The following is a 27745-nucleotide window of genomic DNA, read 5'->3' as shown; positions in this document are numbered from 1 at the left end:
TGTCGTGTGAAAGCAGACAGAGCAAGAATGTTTACCCATGGTAAAACAATCTAGAATGAGAGGTCGTGGTTTTTGGATAAGTGGTGGCAGATTTAAAGCAGACATGAAGAGAAATTACTTCCCTCAAGGGGTCATGAATCTGTGGAATGCACACCCCAGAGTGCAGTGGATGCTGTATCGTCCTATGAGGAGAACATAGATAGATTTTTAATTAGTAGCAGGTTTAAGGGTAATGAGGAACGGACAGGAAAGCGGAGTTGAGGTCAACTGGAGATCAGCCATGTTGATATCAAATGGTGGAGCAGATTGAAGGGGCTGAATTGCCTACTCCTGCTCCCAGTTCTTGTGTTCTTCATTTTGTTAAGCATGATTTGCCTTTCATAAAGCCAGCATGTTATTATCCAATCCCGTTAATGCTTTCTATATATTATGCATGTCTATTTTAATAGACTCCACCACCTTCCCATGAATGATGTGAGGATAATTGGTCTGTAATCCGTTTTCATAGAATCCCTACAGTGTGGAAACAGGCCCTTTGGGCCAACAAGTCCACACCGAACCTCAGAGCATCCCACCCAGACCCGTTCCCCTATAACCCACCTAATCTACACCTCCCTGAACACTACAGGCAATTTAAGATTGCCAATCCACCTAGTCTGCACATCTTTTGGACTGTGGGAGGAAACTGGAACACCTGGTGGAAACCCACGCAGACATGGGGAGAGCATGCAAACTCCACACAGACAGTTGCCCGAGACTGGAATTGAACCCGGGTCCCTCGCACCGTGAGGCAGCAGTGCTAACCAATGAGCCACCGTGCCATTCCCACTCTCTCATTCTTTATTTAAAGAAAATGTGGAGCTATATTTGCCACTCTCCAGTCTGTAGGATCTGCTCTGGATTTTATAGAATTCTGGAAGATGATCACCATACAGCCATTATTCCAAGGCCAATTCCTTTAGTAGTCTGGGATGTAGATTATCAGGCCTTGGAGAACTGTCAGATTTAATCTGTGTTAATTTCCTCAACACTATTATCTTACCAATACTGATTTCCTTCAATTCTGCCTTCGCACTTGGCCTTTGATTTCCTGACATTTCTGGGAAGTTCCTTTGTGAAAACAGAATAAAAGCATGCTGTCTGCCAATTCTTTGGAATACACACACACACACACACACACACACACACACACACGCACATGCAAACACACATGCAAACACACGCACTCACGCACACAGACACACACCTTGCACCACCAAAGACTGTACTTGCAATTTCCATTTCCAGCAATGTTGCAGGGGAATTCAGATGATCATTGCTCATGATCATTTCAGCAATGTGGTCTTATTAAAAGACCCACTGCTCACCTGGCCACAGAACGCAGTTTAGAAAGGATATTGGTGAATTTTCTCTCGTTGACTCATGGATTCTGCTTTCTTTCTTAGCTTTTTAAAGCCTTGAACCCATCGCCTCCCTTCTTCCTCCGACTCTGCTACCAGGTCCAGGTCTGTACGGTTGCCTGCGAACACGATGGTGAAGCACCGTTTCTCCGAGAAGCCGCTTCCATGTTTCTTCATCACTTCAGAGCGATGGCCCTCTTGGATGTCCCGGATATCCATTACCGAGACTGAAATAATGGACAAGAAATTAGCATCGGAAAAGATCTGAAAAACCATCCAGGAGAAGATGCATCTTCGTGGACTTGCCAGAAATCTGGACTATTTCAGTAACCAAGGAAACCCGTCTAACATACAGCACAATCAATATTGATCCCTGTATAAAACAATGTAAAATGGAAGTCTCTTTAGCATCTTGTATGTTCCAATAAGATCACCTCTGCTGAGGTATTCATTATTTTAATTTTGCTCATTTTTAGTTGAAGCTGAAGTTCAGAATCCAAATTTGAGCAATAGCTTTGGAAATGAGGAGAGAGCAATCAAACTGATATTTATGTGACCTAGCATTGAAAGATAATTGTAGATTATTTGTTGCCCTAAGAACACTGCAGACATTTTAGTACTGATATGTTCTTGGTTCAGGACTGACAATTGGTCGGATGTTGAATTGGTAAATTAAGGGTAGATCGATACTGATTAATTGCAGAGAAGGTTTGTAATAGAGAGGGGAAAAAAAAGTGAACCAGTTCTGACTGAGGTTTTGAAGTGAAGAGTAGTTTTAAAACACTACTGGGCAATGCTGCCTGTGTTTGGCTCTCTCTTGCTTTGGTTTTCACTGCAGTTGTCAGTTTGATTGGTCTGATAAGGAAGCAGCCCTCTGTAAGAAGTGGCAGAATAATCCTGGAGAGGTACTGGACCTGTTTGTACAATTCAATGACCTTGGAATTCAAGCAAGATATACAGTTTACTTGCCTGTGAACAAATCCATTTACCAAGGATTTGTGAGGACATGGTACCCATTGTGAAACCGTTGAAGTTGCAAATTACAATCCTTTGATTTTTCTTTTAATTTATTCCTTAAATCTGTTTGTCTGTCTGTTAGCCAGTGAGACAGGGGGTATCTGGTCAAAGAAGAGTGGGTTTGAAACATCGACCTTAATTAGATTGCTTGTTGTTCAGCTGCACTCTTCTAAAGTTACAGATAATAAATTATTAACTACTGTTTTAGTTATAAATTTGAACATAAGCAATAGAATTTCCTCTACCTCCACTTTGAATGCCTCCCACTAGCCCACACTGATTTTCTGGAAGATGGCTGTTTTCAGTCCAGATCCCAGTAGAATTTATGGACTTTGTGGGAAGAGATCTGATCTACTTGGGGTAGAATGGTACAAATGCGACATTGGGTGCACTCCCAAGGCACAGCCACTAATTCCCAAAACACCCTTCTCCGCGGCTCTCTTACATTGCTGTCCCTGGCCATTTGATCCCTTGGGCCTGCTCTGCATTTCATAAGATTGTTGTTGACCTGTTTCTTTGGAATTCTACATTGTCAACTTCCCCTGATAAGCATTTGTTCCCCTGCCCAACAAGAATCTATCCCTCTGTACCTTAAAAATATTCAAGGACTCTGCCTTCACCACCTCTTGTGGCAGAGTTCCAAACCACTAAGCTCTCAGAAAAATAAAACTTCTCCTCATCTCTGCCTTTAAAAAATGATCCCTAGTTCTGGATTTATCTTAAATGAGAAAATTTCCTTTCCACAGTCACCTTATCAAGACTGTTCAGGACCTTAGTCAGAACAAGGATTTTATAATGATCCTATCATCCCCTTCCTATATCACCTAATATCTTCTTGTGACATCCTGTTTGATGTATAATTGATAGAAAAATAGCATGCATTTGACAGAAAGAAAATATTCTCCAATCTGACTGGTGTAATAATAGCAGAAAGAGTTCAAAGGCTGACTGAAAGGTGGAGATTATCATGGCTTAGCAACAGTTAAACACATGTTGATTTTGATTCCCAGCCTTACTAATAATTTTCACTATTTCGTACCCCTTTCATCCACAAAACCATGAGTCCCCCAACCCACTGAAATGTCTGTGTCCCTTGAATACTGACTTCTACACTTCTCCCTAATTTTAAACACTCGACCGTTGGTTTTCATCTGCGAAGACACAAAGCTACTTGGGCTTTAATGAGCTTCAGTAGGTAGAGAGAGGCAACCAATACTCTGGGTCATCTCTTGGAACCAAGCAAAATCAATTGATGATGACCACTGCACATAACCTCAACACCACTGCCTGCAACCTCCATGCCACTGTGACCTTCCAGGTACCAACGTTTCCAAACTACAGGGGTTTGGCAAGGAGATCTCAGAATTAATCCACAGCCTCATCTACTCATGTCTTCCATCTATACACTGGATGCTTGCAGAGGATCAGGATGCAGACATTTCACCTTGGAAGTTTCTGCACTCTCACCAATTAAAATAATGAGAGGTCCCACAGTATTTAATTGGCTGCAAAGTGCTACTGAATATCCTGGGGTTGCTAAAAGCAATCTTGTGGCACAGTGGTAGCATTCTTCCCTCTGAATCAAGAGTTCTGGGTTCAAGTTCCACCTGCTCTAAAACTGTGCAATAACATTTCTGAACAAGTTGATTAGAAAATATCAATCCCAGAGGTTGTTGCATTTTCTTTCACACCTTATGTCTACAACACCGATTACAGCTGATTTTCTCTCAGAACATGAGGAGTCCTGGAAATCTTGCTTGCCAAGTGGTGAAGGCAAAGTCTGAATATGTCACATTCAAATTCTGATTATTATATAGGACGAAGGTAGATAGATTCTTGCTGAGCAAGGGTCTGAAAGGTAGTTTAGGGGTAAGGAGGGGATATGGATCACGATCATATGGTCTATTCCTCATCCTAATTCATTCATGTTTTATGTGGCACAGCTACTCTGAAAACATGCATGGGCAGGAAATATTACACTTTGTGTTTTGTGTAGGTGCAAGCTGTGCTGAGGACTCTTTAATACCACTGGCCAATTCCTTCTAAAATTATCAACTCCACCAGCACAGAACTCAGCTCAAATTCCTACAGAAACGCAAGCAAAAGACAAAGGGAAAAAGCATTTGCTGAAATGTTTTTAAATTATACACTCAATTGTGGTACTTCCTGTTTTTTGCAGCAAATCACGTAAAGAATGGAAATAAAGGTTGCATTGCCGAGATCTGTTGCCTGAACAACTCAGTTTCCATGAATGGCTCTGTATTAGTACGTTTGTAGGATTTGTTCTGTGCCATGATCATGAACCTCTCGAGAGACAGATGGCACTGATACAATTGCAGTAGGACTCCATTGTCTCCTTCAAGCGGTCAACGGAATTGTTGGCGTATTTACAAAGCTGGTGTGGAGATGACATTACAATGCATACTGGCATCACTTCCATTTCTACAAACCTATAACTTTCGTTGTACCACATGGGGGTCTAACATTGAGCAAGATTTTGACAAGACACATGACGATATGAACAAACTTGCAACCTCAGCATACAATCAGTGATTGACTTCCAGCACCAGTAAAGTGTGAGGTGGTACATCGAAGGGCGATGACAACTTCGTATTCACGAAGACGGTATAAAATGAAAGAGGTACAAACAAATCACATCTACAAATCTTTAAAAGCACAAACACAGATTTAGCCTAAAGAAAATATAAATAAAGCATTTCAAGAGGTATAAATTATATTATTGAGAAAGGTTATTGTAATCATATATCAAACCTTGATTAGGCCACATCAAAGAACAATGCACATTTCGGGTCTCCTTTTACAAAATAACAAAGATTTACAGGGAATGAGGCAAAAAGGAAAATCAAACAAGGATGACCTTAATATAAATCTTTAAAATGATGAACAGGTTCACACTCATGTAAAAAAGTTACAAAACTCATCAGCCCAACCACACTGTCCCACATTTAACCAGAAATTTCAAAATTAGGGAAAAAAATAGTCAATTTAATAGATCAAATTTGAGGAATTAAGTAACCAATTAAAATGAAAATGTCATATGAGTTAGGAACAAGAATAGATTAAACAGCCCATTGAGCCTGCTCCATCATTCAATAAGATCATGGTTGATCTGATTTTAACTTCAAATCTATATTTTTGCACATCCTCGATAATCTTTTGAGGAGGAGAATTCCAAAGGCTCATATCGTCCTCTTCATTTGAAACGAATTCTCTTATTTTTAAATATGACCCCAGCTCTAGATTATCCCATACCAGGAAACATCCTTTCAACATCCACCCTGTCTTCGATGTTTCAATTCATTTACATTTGATTCTTCTAAACTTCAGAGGATGCAGGCCTAGCCTGTCTAAGCCTTTTTCTAATGAGGCAAACCACTTGAGGCATTTGAGGTATTATTTTAATAAGCGTTCTCCGAGTCGTTCTCATTGCATTAACATCCTTCCATAAGTACTATGATTAGTATTATACACCATCCTCCAGATGCAGCCTTACCCATGACCTGCATAGTAAAGTATAACCTCCTTATTCTTGCATTCAATTTCCCTCACAATAAAACATAACATTCTATCAGCTATTCCAATACTTGCCGTTTCTACATACTAACACTGTGTAATTCCTGAACTAGGCCACTCAGGCCTCACTGCATCTCACCTCTGCAACTTTCATCATTTAGGTGATAAGCTGTTTTTAAATTCTTTCTGAAAAATGGACAATTTCACATTTTTCCACATTATACTCCACTTGCTGGTTCTTGGTCCATTCATGTGATCTACCATCATCCTTTTGCAGCTCCTTATGTCTGATTCATAAATTTCATAACAATTTTGTATCATCATACCACATCTTCAGTCCCTTTATCCATCATTTATATAAATTGTAAAGAGTTGAAGGCCAGGCATTGACCTCTGTGATGGACCACTTGTGACATCTGGCCAATCTAAAATAAACTCATTTGCTCCTACTAGTTGGCTAACGGAAAGCAGAGACATTTTTGATCCATTTTTATGGCTACCCACTATTCCAAGAGCTTTTATTTCCCACAAAATATTCCTTTGACGTGTCATCTTTTCGAATGTATTAATTACTGGGGCCTATTGGGAATGCCTGAGTCTTGCTGTAAAGGGGTTTATGAGAATACATTATTCAATGGCAAATTTCTTCCAGTATTGTGCAGGAGATAGACAGTTAATTATGGAAGGTTCACTTAAGATAGAAGGTAGAGACAGGAAAATCACACCACTAAACAGGAATCAGAGAAACAATCTGGATCCGAGCACCCGTCCTCCTCGGACTGACCTATCCCCTCCCTACCTCCCCACCTACACTCACCTCTACAGGCTCCATCCCCACCCCTTTAACTTGTCTGTCTCCTCTCCACCTGTCTTCTCCTCTATCCATCTTCAATCTGCCTCCCCCCCTCCCTATTTATTTCTGAACCCTCTCACCCTCCCCCTTTTCTGATGAAGGGTCTAGGCCCGAAACGTCAGCTTTTGTGCTCCAAAGATGCTGCTTGGCCTGCTGTGTTCATCCAGCTCCACACTTTGTTATCTTGGATCCTAGCAGGAGTTATCCCAATAAGCCAGAGATGGCAGGTACAAAAGTATGTCAGGGTGTGCGCGTTTGAGGGCCTGGACAAGGAATCACATTGCTCTGTTGGTAAAATCAACCCTATGGTATACACAGTTTACCGACCATGGGAAGTTAAATCGATTCATGATGGTTTCAATTGGAACGATATTGCCCTCTGATATGCATCACATCATACATGCTGTGAGGTTGTTGACTTGCTTGCTGAGCTGGCTTGTTTTCATTCAGATTGTATTTCATTGTTGATTGCATCATGGGCTGAGAACCACGCCTCCAGAAATTCCTGTGCGTGTCTATGTTTGGCTTGGGCTACTGTGGTTACATTGTCCCAGTTAGAATGATGGCCTTCGTTGTCCAAGTGTATTGATATTAAGGAGAGTTTGTCGTGTTGTTTTGCTGCTAGCTGATGTTCATTGAAATGGAAATCCCTAGAGGCGTGGTTCTCAACCCGTAATGCAATTAACAAACATATAGAATTGGACCCCATATACAAACCCATACAGAACAAAACCAGAAATGACACTACTAACCTAAACAGACCTGACGGTATAAATTCAAGTGGAGTAGAATAACATCGCTTCATTGGAGGCCTCACTGGTGATATTACCTAGCATGGTGACCAAACGTCTCAACAAAAACAAGCCAGATCGGCGAGCAAGTCAACAACCTCACCATGACATACAAATCGTTGCTAAAACTTTAAGGTTTGTTGATATTATTAAATCGACCAGTTTAGATATCTTAAATCACACCTTAGGTGTGACTTGAACCTCCCAGCTTAGAGGTGGGAGCACTGTCATTGCACCACAGGAGCATTTCAAATGAGGGTTATAAGTGGATAGCTTCCTCTAAGCCATTGTGATGGAGATCTACAGCACAGAAAAAAGCCATTCAGCCCATCCGGTCATGCAGGTCAAAAACAACCATCTAACTATTCTAATCCCATTTTCCAGCAATTGGTCAATAGCCTTTTATGTCTTGGCATCACTGATGCACATCTAGATACTTCTTAAATGTCATAACTGTTTCAGCATTTACCATCCTTACAGGCAGTAAATTCTAGATTCCCACCACCCTCTGGGTAATAAAGGTTTTCCTCACATCGCCTCTAAGCCTTCTGCCCATTACCTTACCTTAAATCTATGCCTCGTGGTCACTGAACTTTCCACCAAGAGAAAAGTTTATTTTGTCTACCCTTATCGATGCCCCTCATTATTTTATACATCTTAATCATGTCCTATCTCAGTCTACTCCACTCCAAGGAAAACAACCCCAGTCTGTTCAATCTCTCTTATAATTGAAACTCTCCAGCCCAGGCAACTACCTGGTAAATCTCTTCTGCACTGTCTTCCTATAATGTGGATTCCAGAACTGCACACAATCTCTTGCTGTAGCCTACAAATATTTTACCCAGTTCTGGCGTAACCCCCACGCACTTAAACTTTATGTCTTGGCTAATAATGACAACAATTCCTTGTGCCTGCCTAACCACTTTATCAACCTATCCTGGTACCTTCTGAGGAAAGGTCACTGGACCTGAAACGTTAGCTCTGATTACTCTTCACAGATGCTGCCAGACCAGCTGAGCTTTTCCAGAAACTTCTGCTTTGGTTGTGGTACCTTAAGGGACTGGTGTACATGCACACCAAGGCCCCCTGGTCCTGTGCTTTCTAGGGTCCGAGCATTCATCATGTATTCCCTTGGCTTGTTTATCCTCCCCAAATGCATCACCTCACATTTATCTGGAATGAATTCCATTTGCCATTGATCAGCCCATCTCACCAGTCCTTCTATATTCTCCTGTAATCAAAGGCAACCTTCCTCATTATGCACCATCTCACCAATTTTTGGTGAACATACAAACTACTGATTCCTGTGGAACCCCATTTGACACAGAACTCCAGTTGGAAAAACATCTCTCAACCCCTACCCTCTGCCTCACCCCACTCAACTAACTGAGGATTCAGTTTGCCAAACTCTTGCCTTTGCTGGCAGCCTCCCATCCAGGCCCATACCAAAAGTCTTTCTGAAGCCCCAGTAGATTGCATCTGTCTTGAGACCTGAGAGGAACTGAAAATTTTTGTAAATGCCTCTGCTATTTCTTCCTTTCCATCACTCAAAAACCTTAGACACATTTCATGTGCATCTAAATATTTATCTGCTTTCAACCCTGTTAGAGATAATTGTAAACTTGTTGTTCATAAGAACTGCATTTGATAGTATGGCCATGACCTGAGGAATTGGAACCATGCAAGAAGAGATTGTGCTTCAGGTCTTTAGGTAAATGCCACGACTCTCCTTGATATCCTTGAAATTTGAAGAATGACAAGAATGACATTATATATTAATGATCTGGATGAAGGGACTGGGGGCATTCTGGCAAAGTTTGCCGATGATACGAAGATAGGTGGACAGGCAGGTAGTACTGAGGAGGTGGGGAAGCTGCAGAAAGATTTAGACAGTTTAGGAGAGTGGTCCAGGAAATGGCTGATGAAATTCATTGTGAGTAAATGTGAGGTTTTGCACTTTGGCAAAAAAAAGTACAGGCATGGACTATTTTCTAAACGGTGAGAAAATTGGCAAATCAGAAGTGCAAAGGGATCTGGGAGTGTTGGTCCAGGATTCTCTAAAGGTTAACTCGCAGGTAGAGTCTGTAATTAAGAAAGAGAATGTAATGTTGAGATAGAGGTACAAATATGTAAACAGATAATGGAAAGGTGTAGGAGAAACAGGGTGGTGGTGATGGGAGATTTTAATTTTCCCAACATTGACTGGGATTCACTCAGTGTTAGGGCTCAAGACGGAGCAGAATTTGTAAGGTGTGTCCAGGAGGGTTTTCTACAGCAGTATGTATGTAGTCCAACTCGGGAAAGGGCCATACTGGACCTGGTGCTGGGGAATGAACCCGGCCAGATGGTTGATATCACAGTAGAGGACTACTTTGGAAATAGCGACCACAATTCCGTAGGTTTTACAATACTCATGGACAAGGATAGGAGTGGTCCTAAAGGAAGAGTGATAAACTGGGGGAAGGCCGACTATACCAAGATTCGGCAGGATCTGAGGAATGTAGATTGGGAGAAACTGTTCGAAGGTAAATCCACATTTGATATGTGGGAGGCCTTTAAGGAGAGGTTGATTAGCGTGCAGGAGAGACATGTTCCTGTGAAAATGAGGAATAGAAAAGGCAAGATTAGGGAGTCATGGATGACAGGTGAAATTGTGAGACTAGCCAAGAGAAAAAAGGAAGCATACATAAGGTCTAGGCGACTGAAGACAGACGAAGCTTTGCTAGAATATCGGGAATGTAGAGCGAATCTGAAACGAGGGATTAAGTGGGCTAAGAGAGGACATGAGATATTGCTGGCAAACATGGTTAAGGAAAATCCCAAAGCCTTTTATTCATATATAAAGAGCAAGAGGGTAACCAGAGAAAGGATTGGCCCACTAAGGACAAAGAAGGAAAGTTATGCGCTGAGTCAGAGAAAATGGGTGATATTCTTAAAGAGTACTTTGCATCGGTATTCACCAAGGAGAGGAACATGACGGATGTTGAGGTTACGGATAGATGTTTGCTTAGTCTAGGTCAAGTTGACATGAGGAAGGGGGAAGTGTTAGGTATCCCAAAAGATATTAAGGTGGACAAGTCCCCCGGTCCGGATGGGATCTATCCGAGGTTGCTGAGGGAAATGAGAGAGGAAATAGCCGGGGCCCTAACAGATATCTTTGCGGTGCCTTAGACACGGGTGAGGTCCCAGAGGACTTGAGACTTGCTAATGTTGTCCCATTGTTTAAGAAGGGCAGCAAGGATAATCCAGGTAATTATCGACCGGTGAGCCTGACGTCAGTGGTAGGGAAGCTACTGGAGAAAATACTGAAGGATAGGATCTATGCCCATTTGGAAGAAAATGGGCTTATCAGTGATAAGCAACATGGTTTTGTACAGGGAAGGTCATGTCTTACCAACTTAATAGAATTCTTTGAGGACATGACAAAGTTGATTGATGAGGGAAAGGCTGTAGATGTCATATACATGGACTTCAGTAAGGCGTTTGATAAGGTTCCCCATGGCAGGCTGATGGAGAAAGTGCAGTCACCTGGGGTCCAGGGTGTGCTAGCTAGATGGATAAAAAACTGGCTGGGCAACAGGAGACAGAGGGTAGTAGTAGAAGGGAGTTTCTCAAATTGGAGACTTGTAACCAGTGGTGTTCCACAGGGATCTGTGCTGGGACCACTGTTGTTTGTGATATATGTAAATGATCTGGAGGAAGGTGTAGGTGGTCTGACCAGCAAGTTTGCTGATGACACTAAGATTGGTGGAGTAGCCGATAGTGAAGGGGACTGTCAGAAATTACGGCAGAATATAGATAGACTGGAGAGTTGGGCAGATAAATGTCAGATGGAGTTCAATCCGGGCAAATGCAAGGTGATGCATTTTGGAAGATCAAATTCAAGGGCGAACTATACAGTAAGTGGAAAAGTCCGAGGGAAAGTTGATGAACAGAGAGATCTGGGTGTTCAGGTCCATTGTTCCCTGAAGGTGACAATGCAGGTCAATAGGGTGGTCAAGAAGGCATATGGCATGCTTTCCTTCATTGGGCGGGGTATTGAGTACAAGAGTTGGCAGGTCATGTTGCAGTTGTATCGGACTTTGGTTCGGCCACATTTGGAGTACTGTGTACAGTTCTAGTCGCCACATTACCAAAAGGATGTGGATGCTTTGGAGAGGGTGCAGAGGTGGTTCACCAGGATGTTGCCTGGTATGGAGGGTGCTAGCTATGAAGAGAGGTTGAATAGATTAGGATTATTTTCATTAGAAAGACTGAGATTGAGGGGGGACCTGATTGAGGTCTACAAAATCATGAGGGGTATAGACAGGGTGGATAGCAAAAAGCTTTTTCCCAGAGTGGGGGACTCAATTACTAGGGGTCATGAGTTCAAAGTGAGAGGAGGAAAGTTTAAGGGAGATATGTGTGGAAAGCTCTTTACACACAGAGGGTGGTGGGTGCCTGGAACGCGTTGCCAGCGGAGGTGGTAGACGCAGACACGTTAGCGTCTTTTATGATATATTTGGACAGGTACATGGATGGGCAGGGAGCAAATGCACACAGACCGTTAGAAAACAGATGACAGGTTAGACAGAGGATCTTGATTGGCGCAGGCTTGGAGGGCCGAAGGGCCTGTTCCTGTGCTGTAGGTTTCTCTTTTGAATGTTGTCGATTATCTCAAGAGGGTTGGAATATAAAAGCAGTGATGTGCTTCTGAGGCTTTATAAGACTCTAGTTAGGCCCCATTTAGAATACTGTGTCCAATTTTGGCCCCCACACCTCAGGAAGGACATACTAGCCCTGGAGCATGTCCAGCGGAGATTCACACGGATGATCCCTGGAATGGTAGGTTTAACGTATGATGAACGGCTAAGGATCCTGGGATTGTACTCATTAGAGTTTGGAAGGTTGAGGGGAGATCTAATAGAAACTTACAAGATAACGTATGGTTTAGAAGGGGTGGACGCTAGCAAGTTGTTTCCGTTAGGCGGGGAGACTAGGACCCGTGGGCACAGCCTTAAAATTAGATGGGGTAAATTTAAAACTGAAATGAGATGACATTTCTTCAGGCAGAGAGTAGTGGGCTTGTGGAATTCATTGCCGCAGAGTGCAGTGAAGGCCGAGACGTTGGATGCCTTCAAGGCAGAGATCGACAAATTCTTGATCACAGAAGGAATCAAGGGCTATGGGGAGAGTGCAGGGAAGTGGTGTTGAAATGCCCATGATTTAAATGGTGGAGTGGACTTGATGGGCTGAATGGCCTTACTTCCACTCCTATGTCTTATGGTCTTATGGTCTTAAGGCAGCTCCCCATGCCCTTTGAGGCTAATATGGGATGGAAAATGAATACTAGCCAGCGACACCAATGTCCCATTAATGACTAAAATAAAAGGGATTCCACTGAATGGAGCATGTAGCATGATATTGGGATAACTGCATGACCATGAAGATGTGACTTGTTACATGTGAAGACGCAACTAAAATTGGAAAATACATGGTGAACTTAAACTCAAGAATCCATATGCTTTGTTACATAACTACAGAAGAACACAAAATGATCAATGTTACCAATAGAGCGAGGGAGCATTTGAAATCATTGAAGCACTGACTTTTACTCCATAGAAAAACTGACTGTGGTCCATCAGGGCAGAATTAAATATCCAGATAATAGTCAGAAAGGGTAAAATGAATATTAAAAGCAAGATAAATCAGATCTCTGGAAATGTAAAAATTAATTTAAAAATTTGCTTAAGGATAAAGGAAGAAGTAGAAAATAATTCAAAATTGTCTTCAACATTTGCTCTGTAATTCAAGTAGTTCAAGATTTACTGAGGATATGGCAAACTATAGCTTTCTACAGTATGTATTCCAATTTTTTTGTTTTTGATAACCTATTGTCTGCATTATATGCTCCTTGCTGTTAATAACTTAGACCAGGGTAATAGGCAGGCAGAGGTGTAGTGGTAATGCCTCTAGCTAATAATCTAAAGACCCTGGCTAATTTTCTGGGCACATGGGGTCAAATCATATCACAGCGGTGGTGAAATCCGAATTCAGATTATTTTTTTAAAAATGAAGCTAGTTTGGGCAACTCTTAGAATATAATTCTGATTATCAGGGAGAACTACATCTGGATACTCAATATCTTTCAGGGAAGGAAACCTGCTGTCCTTACCTGGTCTGGTCTACAAGTGATTCGTGCCTTGCCTCTGGGCATTTAGAGACAGGTAGTAAATGCTGGCCTAGCCAGTAATGCCAAATCCCGTGAATAAATCAATACAATATTTAATATTAATACAAATAATAGATAATAAAATGTTTGTAGAATTCCTGGAACAAGAAAGAACCAATTTACAGGTGATGAGTATCAATCTATAGGCCTGCTAACAATAGCTAGCTTAGTAAGGGCCAATTATGAAAAGTCAAGTAAAAGCTGTTTATTCGATCAAATGCTTACTTCAGAAATGCTTCTGGAACACATTATTATTTTTTGTAATAATATTTCATCTTGAATTCTAGAATACTTAGAAGAGCCCAAAGGGTCATGAACCAATCTACATTAAACATCTGTATAGTCGAAAGAGAGTAACATTGAATTGGGAAAAGTCAAGCAGAAACAGAGTGGACCTCACAGTGAAACAGAGTGTTCACTTCACAGTAGACACTTTAGGCCAGGATGCATGGAAAAAAAAGTTTCTAAAACGAATTAATAGCAAATAAAAAAGCTTGTATCCTTTGTCCTGCCTTAAATTACTGATCAGGACTAAAAACAAAATTTTTCTACTATAAATCTGTTGAACTTGCTGAGATCTGAGACAAAAGCAAATGATATCAAGAGAGAAAAATGAAGGATCGCGACCCGACCCATCAACTTTCCTGCTTCTCTGATGCTGCCTGACCTCCTGGGTTCCTCTAGCTCCACGCTGTGTTGTCTCTGACTGTAATATCTGCAGTTCTGGCTATCTCCCAGGGATAGTGTGGGCAAGCGAATTCACGTAGATTGGCCTTGGAGAGACAGTACAGCTTACTGGAGGACTGAGTTGACATAGTTTTACATAGTGGAAAAGTACTGCAGCAAGCAAAAGGAGAGCTGGGCATCTTTCTGGGTGAGCAGGTGGGAGGCATCGCATTGAGAATTACACTTTTAAGAGAAGCTTCATAGGATATGATTGCCTAGCAACCCAGCCTCAATCAAGGATCCAGTCAGGATCTCTGCTGCAGGTGCAAATAAATCTGAGTTATAATTGAAAGAAGCAGCAGCCCACCCTAGAATCATGAAGTAGAGCCTGTAGTCAGCTGAAACAGATCACTGCGGAGGACTGTGCAACTAAATGGTGACATAGTTGAAAATTTAATGCTAGGTATAAATTATGTATTGGGAGTAAAGGAATGAAGCATTGCTGTTGCATAAGACATTATTAACTTTATCAAATCTATTGAATTTAAAAGCATTTTCTACAAGTTATGATATAAAACAGCTAACCCTATTAAGCAGAACAAGCTTTTGAACAGATTAACAATTTGTTTCCCTGTGAAGCACATATCAAAATCAAGCATAAATCCACCCTCGAGTGACTATCTGTGTGGAGTTTGCACATTCTCCCCGTGTTTGCATAGGTTTCCTTCGGGTGCTCTGGTTTCTTCCTACACTCCAAAAATGTGCAGGTTAGGTGGACTGGCCATACTAGCTTGCCCATAGTGTATCAGGAATGTGTAAATTAGGTGGGTTGTATGGAAATGGGCCTGGGTGGGATGCTCTAAGGGTCGGTGTGGACTTGTTGGGCTGAAGGGCCTGTTCCCACACTGTAGCGATTCTATGAAGAATTCAATGTGTGAGTATTTAAAACAGGAAACTCAAGTGTAAGGTAAAACAATGGCAAAATGTGCAAAGGAAGGCTCACTGCTGAAAGGAGAAAGTATCAATAGACCCATGGGAATACATACAATCAGCTGGAAGTTCCTCTCCAAGCCATGCACCACCCTGACTTTGAAATACATCGCCATTCTTTCTGAGTGGCTGGGTCAAGTCCTGGAATTCCATCCCTAATGGTATTGTGATGAACTGTTATATCCCAAAAGCTGTAGCAGTTCCATACAGCAGCTTATCACCGCCTTCTCCAGGGAAATTAAAGGATGTTGGCTTTGTCGAAGACGACTTGGGACCGTGTAGGCCTTCTGTCTGCGTTGAAACCGCTGATGCGATACAATGCGTAGTGGATTTATCAGGGGAGTACTCGGTTTTCCTTACTTTGCGGCAGTTTTTGAAATTAATTTTAAAAACTACATTGACATATCGGGCTGAATGATACCTCTGTGCTATACATGACATAGATCAGGTGACTAAACTTGCGAACAAAGGTAGATGCTTCAATATTATCTGTCATTAGATTCAATCATCTTCAATTCACACCATTTCTGTTCATAGCCTAATTGTATCCAAAAGAAACATAGCGATCCTAGTCTGATGCAGTCACACTGCAGCTCTTGCCTTTTATGAGAAATGTCTAATTGTATCCAAATAGTCCCTAATTTTAACAAAATGCCTCTTTGAACTTGAATGCCCCACCAGATTCAAAATGGGCTTTCTCAATACTTACTCTACTGAATCCCTTTCTTCCATTTTTAAGCCTCTAATGAGATCAGCTTCAATATTCTGAATCTGAGGGAGTGCAAAGCAGATTTCTGCAACTGTCCTCCTAATTTAACCCTCAAAGTTGAGTTATCATTCTGGTGATTGTAGGATTGAGCAAAAATCCCCATATTCTGAAATACTGGACCAAAATCCTGGATTTTTCAAATAGCTTTTAAGAAGTTTTTTTTTAAAAAAGCAGCTGGGCTATGCTTTGGGAAAATTACACAGGCACAGGGATTGCTGCTGGGAACCATTATTCAGCCTGACAGTCCAATTCACACATCCACCCTTAAAAAGAACAATCAACCAGGCCTAAACTCCACCCAACCCAGACGGAATGGGGCCTCTGCAGATACCAGACATTCAACTTCGATCAATATTTGTGCACAGAGCTACCGGATATTCCATTTAACCAAAATACACATTCACCTACTCTTAAACTATTAGGAAGCCAACTGCCTCAAAAGGGAACAGCAGGAACACAATGGCAAGCGCACATGTGGTGCAAAGATAAGAGACCCATAATTAGTATGACTGCAGGTTCGACCTCACTTAAGAGATCTATTCCCGCAGCTACTCGCAGGAGAGACATCCAAGAAAGTGATTCACCCTGGGAGCTATTCCTGCAGCTACCCCCAGGAGAAGGATTCGAAAGCACTATCGCCCCGAGAGCAATCCCCAAAGCCATCTCCAGAAGAGGGATCCCAAACCATTATCTCCCCAAACAGCTACTTGCACAGAGGGATCCCAACAGAAGTCCCAAACCCTACCAACACAGACCTGTTCTGTACCAGGGGAACCAACAGCAACTGACCATGACCTGCAGGCATGATAACTGACAATCTCCAAAAACCACCAACACCACCGACTGACACCACAAAGCCTCGGACACTTCCTGAGTGAAAACCAGCTTATAAAAACTGCCGCAAAGTAAGGAAAACCAAATATTCACCTGATAAATCCACTATGCATCGTATCGCATCAGCGAATTCAACCCAGACAGAAGGCCTACAGCGTCCAAAATCTTCATCGAAGCACTGGCTACAGCAAGCAGGAATGGCCAGCTTTATTTCAAAATCTTGTTTTATCTCAGTGGTGAGCTTATATTCTCGTGACCCTGAAGTATCCAACCTAGCTAGCTGGAAGGGGAAGGTGGGTGGCTAAGAGACCCCGACGATGGGAGAATTGACTTCAGTTTCTGTGATTAAGCTTCTAACGGTGTTTAACCTGCATTTAATTTAGTAGTGCATTTAAGTACTGTCATCTGTAGCACTGAAATTGTCAATTTCACTGTTTGCTATTCGCCTTTATTTCTTGTAATATACTTACTTTTTGCATTTAATGAACACAGAGATTCTTTTGTCCCTGAAACACTAGTTCACTGCCTTCTTCATTTCACATTGTCTCAATTAAGTCCAGCGTCAGAACCAGGGATTTGGGGGTGATTTGAACCACCTAAAAATCAGCAAATTACTAATCACAAACCAGAATTCCTACACGATTCTGTATTATATCCCTTGCCAAGGCCCACTGATCATCTTGTGGTTGAATGCAGTGTCACAACTTTGTCTGGATAGGGCTCTAAATAATTTTGGAGCAATAATAATGGAGCATAATTTTATCTTCTTTACATTCCAGTTTGGTGGTGCAGTGGTTATGTCACTTGGCTAGTAATCCAGAACCCTTGGAAAAAGCTCTGAGGGCATACATCCAAATTCTACCCTGGCAGGCGATGAAATTTACATTCACTGAAAAAATCTGGATAGCAAGCTGACTAAATGGTGATCGTGTGACAGACTACAAGCAGGAGCAGGCCTACTGGCCCTCTAAGCCTGCTCTACCATTCAATATGATCATGGCCAATCCTCTATGTCAATGCCGTATTTCTGCTCACTCGTTGATGCCTTTAAAACCTAGAAATGGATCACTCTCTTTCTTGAAAAGAAGTCAGTGACTTGGCTTCCACAGCCTTTGGTAGCAGAGCATCCCAAAGGTTCACCACACTTTAAGTGAAAGGAAATTTTAATCAGATAATAAAGTCTGAAGCTGGATGAACACAGCAGGCCAAGCAGCATCTCAGGAGCGCAACAGCTGACGTTTCGGGCCTAGACCCTTCAGCAAAGAGGGGGATGGGGTGAGGGTTCTGGAATAAATAGGGAGAGCGCGGGAGGCAGATCAAAGGTAGAGAGAAAAGAAGATAGGTGGAGAGGAGAGTGTAGGTGGGGATAGGTCAGTCCAGGGAAGACGGACAGGTCAAGGAGGTGGGATGAGGTTAGTAGGTAGGAAATGGAGGTGCGGCTTGAGGTGGGAGGAAGGGATGGGTGAGAGGAAGAACAGGTTAGGGAAGCAGAGACAGGCTGGGCTGGTTTTGGGATGCAGTGCGGGGAGGGGACGAACTGGGCTGGTTTTAGGATGCGGTGGGGGAAGGGGAGATTTTGAAGCTGGTGAAGTCCACATTGATACCATTGGGCTGCAGGGTTCCCAAGCGGAATATGAGTTGCTGTTCCTGCAACCTTCGGGTGGCATCATTATGGCACTGCAGGAGGCCCATGATGGACATGTCGTCTGAGGAATGGGAGGGGGAGTTAAAATGGTTCGCACCTGGGAGGTGCAGTTGTTTGTTGCGAACCAAGCGGAGGTGTTCTGCAAAGCGGTCCCCAAGCCTACGCTTGGTTTCCCCAATGTAGAGGAAGCCACACCGGGTACAATGGATACAGTATACCATATTGGCAGATGTGCAGGTGGACATCTGCTTAATATGGAAAGTCATCTTGGGGCCTGGGATGGGGGCGAGGGAAGAGGTGTGGGGGCAAGTGTAGCACTTCCTGCGGTTGCAGGGGAAGGTGCCGGGTGTGGTGGGGTTGGAGGGGAGTGTGGAGTGAACAAGGGAGTCACGGAGAGAGTGGTCTCTCCGGAAAGCAGACAAGGATGCGGATGGAAAAATGTCTTGGGTGGTGGGGTCGGATTGTAAATGGCTGAAGTGTCAGAGAATGATGCGTTGTACCTGGAGGCTGGTGGGGTGGTGTGTGAGAACGAGGGGGATCGTCTTGGGGCAGTTGTGGCAGGGGCGGGGTGTGAGGGATGTGTTGCAGGAAATGTGGGAGGCGCAGTCAAGGCGCTCTCGACCACTGCGGGGGGAAAGTTGCGGTCCTTGAAGAACTTGGACATCTGGGATATGTGGGAGTGGAGTGCATCATCCTGGGAGTAGATGTGGTGGAGGCGGAGGAATTGGGAATAGGGGGTGGAATTTTTGCAGGAGGGTGGGTGGGAGGAGGTGTATTCTAGGTAGCTGTGGGAGTTGGTGGGCTTGAAATGGGCATCAGTTTCTAGCTGGTTACCTGAGATGGAGACTGAGTGGTCCAGGAAAGTGAGGGATGTGTTGGAGATGGCCCAGGTGAACTTGAGGTTGGGGTGGAAGGTGTTGGTGAAGTGGATGAACTGTTCGAGCTCCTCTGGGAAGCAAGAGGCGGCACCGATACAGTCATCAATGTAACGGAGGAAGAGGTGGGGTTTGGGGCCTGTGTAGGCGCGGAAGAGGGACTGTTCCACGTAGCCTACAAAGTGGCAGGCATAGCTTGGGCCCACGCGGGTGCCCATGGCCACCCCCTTTGTCTGTAGGAAGTGGGAGGAATCGAAAGAGAAGTTGTTGAGGGTGAGGACAAGTTTGGCTAGGCGGATGAGGGTGTCGGTGGAGGGGGACTGGTCGGGCCTGCAGGACAGGAAGGAGCGGAGGGCCTTGAGGCCATCTGCATGAGGAATACAGGTGTATAGGGATTGGACGTCCATGGTGAAAATGAAGTGTTGGGGGCCAGGGAATTGGAAGTTCTGGAGGAGGTGGAGGGCATGGGTGGTGTCACACACGTAGGTAGGGAGTTCCTGGACCAAAGGGGAGAAAATGGAGTCCAGATCGGTGGAGATGACTTCGGTGGGGCAGGAACAGGCTGAGACAATGGGTCGACTAGGGCAGGTAGGTTTGTGGATTTTGGGAAGGAGATAGAAACGGGCCGTGTGGGGTTGGGGAATAACAAGGTTGGAGGCTGTGGGTGGGAGGTCCCCCTAGGTGATGAGGTCATGGATGGTATTGGAGATGATGGTTTGGTGCTCGGGGGTGGGGTCATGATCAAGGGGGCGGTAGGAGGTGTCAGAGAGTTGGCGTTTGGCCTCGGCGATTTTCATGTCAGTTGTAAATTGTCTATCTCATTTGTTGAGACTCAAGGCTCACCAACCAGGGAAAACATCTGCACTGCATCTCATCTGTCAGCTCTATTCAAATTTTAGACATTTTAATCAGATCTTCTCTGAGCCTTCTAACCCCAGTGAATACAGGCCTACTTGAACCAATCTCCCCCCCCATGGACAATGCTGCCATCCCCAGTATCAGCTAGTGAACCTCTACTACACTCCTTCTATGGCAGGCACAACCTTTAAGTTGGGAGAATAAAACAGCAAGCAATCATGTGATCTCACCAAGGCCCCGTGTAAGTGCAATACAACATCCCCTACTTCTGAACTCAAATGTTCTTGCAATAAAGGTCACCATACCACTTGCCTTCCAAACTGTTTGCTGCACGTGTCTATTTTCATCGAATGGTGTACAAGGACACCCAGATTCTTTTGTACAATGACACTCTCAATATATCACTGTTTCAACTGTACCATTTTCATGCTGGTGTATAATTCATGTTTATTTACATTGTACTGCAATTGCCATGTGTTTGCCCACTCATTCAACTTGTCCAAATCACCTCAAAGCCTCCTTCCCTCACAACTCTCAATCCTATCCAGTTTCATGTCATCAGCAAACTTGCAAATGTTGCACTTAGTTCCCATACAATATATATTTTATTAAAACATAGGTGGGGCCCAAGCACCGAATCTTGCAGTACCCCATTAGTCACTGCCTCCTACATGAAAAAAGACCCATTCATTTTCACTCTGTTTCCCATCTGACAACCAATTCTCAATCCATGACATTACATTGCTCCTCTCCCACATGCTTTAACTTTGCCCACTAACCTCTTATGAAGGACCTTATATGAAGCCTCTTGCAAATCCAAACACACCACATCCATTGTTCTCCCTTATCTACACTACTACATCTTTATTATCAATAATCACAAAAACCCATTAGGTTCACTAACGTCCTTTGGAGAAGGAAACTGCTAACCTTACCTGGTCTGGCCTGCTTGTGGCTTCAGACCCAGACAGCAATGTGGTTGACTCTTCACTTGGCCTCTGCACAATTAAGAATGGGCAATAAATGCTGGTTGAGCTAACAATGACCACAGCCCATGAACAAACTTTTAAAAAGTGCCATTCAATTAAAGGAGAAATTTCTATTTTAAGCTCTTTGTTTGATTTGATGCTGACCTTATTGTCATTTTATTACAAAGTTCCAAAAGAAAACTCACACCTACTAATCTAAATGACAGCTAGGGTCACTTCCACCCACCCTATGTCTTTTTCCCAGAGGACAACAGCCTTTTAAACTGCAACATGTAACATCTGGCACTGAACAGCAGTGTTTTACACATGTTTTCGATTTAAGGAAGTAATTCTTTTTGAAAACATCGTTTATACTAAACTCTTCAGAACTAGCTCTACAACGTACTGTCATAGAATAAGCAATGCCTCTAAAAGGAAACTGGAAGTTGGCCATAAGTATAGTGAGTGCTTTCTCAGAACTGGGCAGCAAACAACTTCATTGCAGCACACTGAAAACTAGTCTGGGTTTTCTTTTTGTTAACGTAATTCTCTCTTGTCAAAGCCTAGTGTTTGAAATGGATAAATCTTACTTAATTGTTTATCAGTTTTGAAGTTCTGTTTTATGTATCACAACGATCAAGTTTACTCTATTTAACAGGATTATCTTGCCAGGGGAATGAAGGCATGACATGAAGGATTGAGGTTCAAGCCTGTATATTAACCCCAAACCTTCCACCATTGCTTCTGATGAATATTCAATGGCCAGTTCACAAAGTTGATCTAGACATATTTTGCTGCTCTGTCACTGTATTGGTTATAGGCTTGGGACAAGGTAAGGAGATAGACAACAAACTTGCAACAGAAGACAAATACAACAAGGATACATGCAAGGGAGAACTGTTTTGTTTTCTAAAATAAGGAGGAATTAGTGCAGCATGAGATCAGATTTTTTATATGTGCAATGAGCTCTGAACCACTGAAGTTAAACAACTCTTTAAGGCAGACACTTTCAACCTAATGGATAATCTGAAAGTACTACATATTACTTCCAGAGAACATGGCGGGGGGGGGGGCTTCCCTTGGTGCCTGTAAAGCAAAGCAAGGGAGGTTTCAGCTGCATCTGTTTTGCCAGAGTTCTGTATTTATTCGAAGGAACAAATTTAGTGATCCCATATTGAAGGGGCAATCAATCATGATCTGCCACAGAACTTGGCTTTGAATAACCCCTTTGAATCCTGGATCACATGACATTAGCTAGGTTGGTTGGCCTTGGTGAGTCTGCTGAACATTGAGTTGAAGATATGAAATTGTTGGTCCATTTTACAAATAACTCAATTCTACGAGGCGGTCTGCAATCTATTCTGGTTAAACACTTGTCAGTTTTTTCAGGAATAAAGTGCAATATTGTACCAATGTGCTTCTTCATTTGCCATAGTTATGCGACCACTACCATGAGGAACATCCATCTCACGGCCAGTTTCTGTAACGTCACTATGCAGATCCAACTATGGTCATGGGCGGTCAGAACAGCTTTCTTAGCTTTAAGACCAAGAGATGGGGTCTCTTGCCAGGTTGGGTAGGATCTGTCAATGATTCTACCTCAGGAAGCCACCTAATTGACTGTGCCTGGAAAAGGTGTCCCACAGCTAATAGAGAGCGAGTTACTGCCTGTGTTGTCCTAATCACAGGATTGGGAAGGCTGAAACCTTAGCAGTGCCACTAGAAGAAGTGGCTCGTGATGTGGTTTGCAGGAAAGCTGAGCAGTTTGGTAGATAGGTAAGCAAAATATGGTACAAGTATTTCTGCTATAACGCATGTTTTGTTAACGTGAATTGACTAATGCAATTTTGATGTATAGTGGCTACCGTTTGGCCAAAGGGAACTTTCTTCTGTACAGCATAATGATTTTCTATAGCACAAGGCCACACACAAATGCAACAGTAGTGTTATAGGAAAACTACCTGTACATGAGCAGGGCAGAGGGTTGAAAGTCAGATCAATTCACAGAACCAGTTTGGGTTTCAGACGCTGTCTTCCTTGCCCAGGAACCTGTCTTTGGCAATAAAGCCCAAACTCCAAGTACCTCACTGTTTAGTTGGTGACCTCTTCATATGGTGGGTGGGAAAGGGCATTCCGGCAGCCAGATGCTGATGGCAGCTTAACATGACCTTACTAAGGCCATATTCACTGCCTAACAGCAGGATAACATGAGGCAGCATAGCCAAACTGGCACCCAATCAGCTTATTGACGTCTGTGCTTCCCAGTTCACTTTCCAGCTGCCAGTAAAATTCAGAGATAACACTGTGTGAAGCTGGAGGAGGACAGCAGGCCAGACAGCATCAGAGGAGCAGGAAAGTTGATGTTTCAGGTCGGGACCTTTCTTCAGAAATGGGGATTTATTCTAACAATTTGAAGCGGACCTTTCTGTATTATAATCTAGAATCAGTTCTCTTAGATAAAGGATAACAGAAGTTTGGAACTCTCCTCAACAAGCAACAATTCATATAGAGCCAATTGTTAAATTTTAAATATGAGATTGATAGTTCTTTTCAAATCAAAGATATTAAAGTATATGATACAGAACCGGATAAATATAGCTGGGTCACTATGAGCTGCAACTTAGTGAAGAAAAGAACAGCTATAGAGGCTAAATGATTGCCTCATGTTCCTATTTCCAAGAGGATTAATGATGACATGCTGTCGTTATTATATTGTGTTAACTGTAAAATTCAGGAAGATTGCATGCAGGTGAAATTTAAAGAGATAGTGACATCGGACAGAACTTTCTCTTCTGAGGCTAAGCATTGTGGTGGGCCCAGAGAGAGAGAGACAAGTATTTCTGTTTGGGAGTGGGTCAGGTTCTCACATTATAACGTTTTTTAAAGCTCATTACATACACATGTGGTAAAATATCAAATTTGATAGGTAGGCAGACAGGGAGATTTATCTCTCCTGTCAGGACCTTCTGTACTTCCAGGTGTCATATTTATAAATGCAGCCTGGCATGAATTCATTCTGGTCCTGAGTTGAATTGGCAGACCTTGCATTCTGATTCTTACCCAGCCTACTGCCAGCAGAGAGGAGGGAGAAGGAAGCCGCACAATTTAGTGACCAGTTCCTTGAGTTATTCCAGCACAGTGTGAGGCAGCCTGTTCACCATGGATGGCCACTTGTTGCCAAGGACAGCGTGGGTGTATAAGGAGGGGAGGCAGTCAGTGCATGGTCAATTCAAGGGTATGGCTGCATGCATCGCCACAACAATTGGATGATCTTGTGCAGTTTGCCAGAGCAAGTATCATTGTCTCCCAAGTCCTCCATGATCCTTGAGCTATTGTCCGCATAGATGGCCATCACACACCATCTTGGACGATGGCCATCTCTATCAAATGCCTTACGTCTAATCAGTCTCTCACTTCATTGCATTGATGACCAGCTAACAGCAACACCAGGATACAGCCTCTCTCACACCTGCTGTGATTCCCACATCAAAAATGGTCCACAGCACTCAAACTCATACATCATGAGCTTACTCGCTTTCTGTCACCTCAGGAACCAACATACCATACAGCCCCTCACCAAAGCCAAGGCAACCACCACCACCAGCAGTGGAATGACTATCAACACCTCAGGCAAGCATCACACACATGAACACGAACACACACACACACACACACACACACACGTGGATTATATGAAGCTTCATAAGCACTATCTTACTGTTCCTCTCTATGCATTTGACAAATAGCACAATGAGACAACTGTTACCTCATTAAACCTTGCAACGCAGCCCTTAAACTCTGGAAGTTTCATCCTACAGAACAATTTCCTCTCCATGTATTAACTTTTATTGGCAGTGGTCTGTGAATGGACCTGTGCAGCTGGCTGCACATTGCAGTCCAACTAATACCACCCCCACCATCAGCATTGCTGTGGAATGTTCACCAGCTTCTGGTGAAAGTTGATGGAATGAGGAGCATGGCTGGCATGTATTGGTTTTAGATTTTACACATTGGTGGTCTTCAGTTTACAGTGGGTGATCGTCTCAACAGGCTGCTGCCACAAAAGCGTTTTCCAGTTTCATTCTAGATTGCCTTTTTTAGGTATGTTTACACCCAGCCTAAACACGTGCAGATTAATCCTTCCTTCGAAAAAAAACTGCACATTTCACAGCAATCCTGATTCCGTGACTTTTCTGATGATTCTTTGCCCTTGTACCCTCAACTTTCCCCCTCCCTTTACTTCCTTGATGGCCTTCTTATATCTTCTCCCTCTGTCTTTGACCAGCTTCACTCACCAATAGTAATTCTGGCCCATTTCCAATCTCCAGGCATTCCTCCTCTTCTCCCTGACTGAATCCCAATTGATAAAACGTTACACAACTTCACCCTAATACTCTGCAGCCCCCATTCAGTTGCACTACAGTCTCGCTCTCACCACCCCACCAGGTTATCCCCATTGTTCCCCACCCTTCATATTTACCTTCCACTCGACACTGTCTCCATTTCCCCTTTAATAGTGACTCTCTTTATTCCCCACAATCAGGAATTTTCAATTGAATTCCTTGCCTTTCTCTGACAGCTATCCCACTTTTGTTCCAACTTCTTTTATGTTCCATCTCCATTTAACTTACTGCCTCTTTGAAGTTGAACGCATGCTTGCCTGCCCCACTTGGACTTGCTCGAGAGAGCCAGTGTGGCTGCCTTGATTAGGCAGGATAATGGACCCAGTCAACCTTCACCTCTGACCTTCAAGTTGTATTCCTTCAAGTTGTGATGCCAAGTTCTTCTGACCACCAGCTTTCAGAACTGCTCAACATGGTCAGCCTTCACCCAAGACACAAAGGACCGGCACTAAAAATCTGCTCTTTTCTGAAGGGGCTGAGTGGTCTCCTCACTAAGAGGGATCTGCCTACCTTGTCTGCTACATGTCCAGTACATGTCCTCAGATGGCAACACTTTACTGTTATAAAGATTACAAAATGACACCCAAATTAAATTCCCAATCTGCTGGAATGATGACGATTCTTAAAATGCAAATGGTGGAAAAAAAGTGATTCCCGCACATGTAGGAGGTCTGGAAATCAGACATGTCTGAATGTTTCTACAAACATAACAAACATTGAGCCTTTGGCCTCTCATGCCATTGAAATCCTCAGGCATGGCTCTAACGCTCTGGGCAGGCCCAGAAGATTCAGTCCATCTAAAGAATGGGAAGAGAAAATTCAGAGTGTATCTGTGGTGTCGATCCGAAGGAGAGGGGATTAATAATGACTAACATGTGTGAATCAGACAAAGCTCAACGGAAAAGCCAAAGAGTGATCCTTAGATTCTTGAACAGTTTGGATGGATTAGAGGGAAGCTAATGTAAGCCCACTTTTTAAAAAGGGAGGTTAAGAAGTCTGACATAGTAGTGGGATAGATGATACAGCTCATTATCAAGGACTCTATAGCACAGCAGTTAGAAAACAGTGGGAGAATAGGGCACAGACAACATGGATTTACAAAAGGGAAATCATGCTTGGTAAATCTACTGGAAATCTGAGAGGATGTAAGCACTAGAGCTGATTGGTGCAGGCAGTGAATTTGGTTTCTTTAGACTTTTGGAAGGCTTTCAACAAAGACCCCTCATGATAGATTAATGTGTAAAATTAAAGTGCATGGGATTGGGGTAATGTATTGAGATGTTAAAAAATTGTTATCAGACGGGAAACAAAGAATAGGAATAAATTGATCTTTTTCTAAATGGCAGGCAATGACAAATTGGGTACCACAGAGATCGTTATAAGGACCCCAGATATTCACAATAAATGTTAATGATTTAATGGGGGCTACAAAATGTATTATTGCAAAATTTGCAGATGATATAAAGCAGGGTGGGAGGGTTGGCTGTGAAGAGGGTGTAGAGTGATTTGGACAGGCTGACCGAATGCATTGCAGATCCAGTTTCATGTGGTTGAATTTGCGGATATCTACTTTGGTAGCACAAATTGGAAAGCAAATTATTATTTGAATGGCTGTAAACTGAGAGAAAGGAATGTTGAATGAGACTTGGGTATCTTCATGCACCAGTCACTGAAAGTAAACACGCAGGTGCAGCAGGCAGTGAACAAATCAAACTGTACGTTAGTGTTCAAAGGGAGAGGATTCGTGTACAAGATCATGATGTCAGTGCCGTTAATACAGGGCACTGGGGAGGCTACACATGAAATAGCGTGTGCAGTTTCGGTCTCTTTATCTGAGGAAGGATGTTCTTGCTACAGAAGGAGTGCTGCAAAGGTTTACCAGTGATTCCTGGATTGGCGGGACTGACATGAGAAGAGATTGAGTTGTTTAA

At 43.0% G+C, this 27745-nt stretch overlaps 1 protein-coding gene across 3 annotated transcripts in view; it reads right to left on the bottom strand.

Annotated features, from left to right (window-relative positions):
• Nucleotides 1-27745, bottom strand: part of LOC125466175 (1-phosphatidylinositol 4,5-bisphosphate phosphodiesterase delta-3-like) — a 151208-nt gene that overhangs the window by 89612 nt on the left and 33851 nt on the right. For all 3 annotated transcript variants that reach the window (XM_059638836.1, XM_059638837.1, XM_059638838.1), the window contains exon 3: nt 1399-1627. In XM_059638836.1, coding sequence (XP_059494819.1) covers nt 1399-1627 — 229 coding nt within the window. The remainder of the gene's footprint in view (nt 1-1398; nt 1628-27745) is intronic.

This window comes from Stegostoma tigrinum, chromosome 31 (assembly GCF_030684315.1).
Source record: "Stegostoma tigrinum isolate sSteTig4 chromosome 31, sSteTig4.hap1, whole genome shotgun sequence".
In the NCBI taxonomy this organism is placed as follows: domain Eukaryota; kingdom Metazoa; phylum Chordata; class Chondrichthyes; order Orectolobiformes; family Stegostomatidae; genus Stegostoma; species Stegostoma tigrinum.
This window is presented reverse-complemented; position numbering and strand designations above follow the sequence as displayed.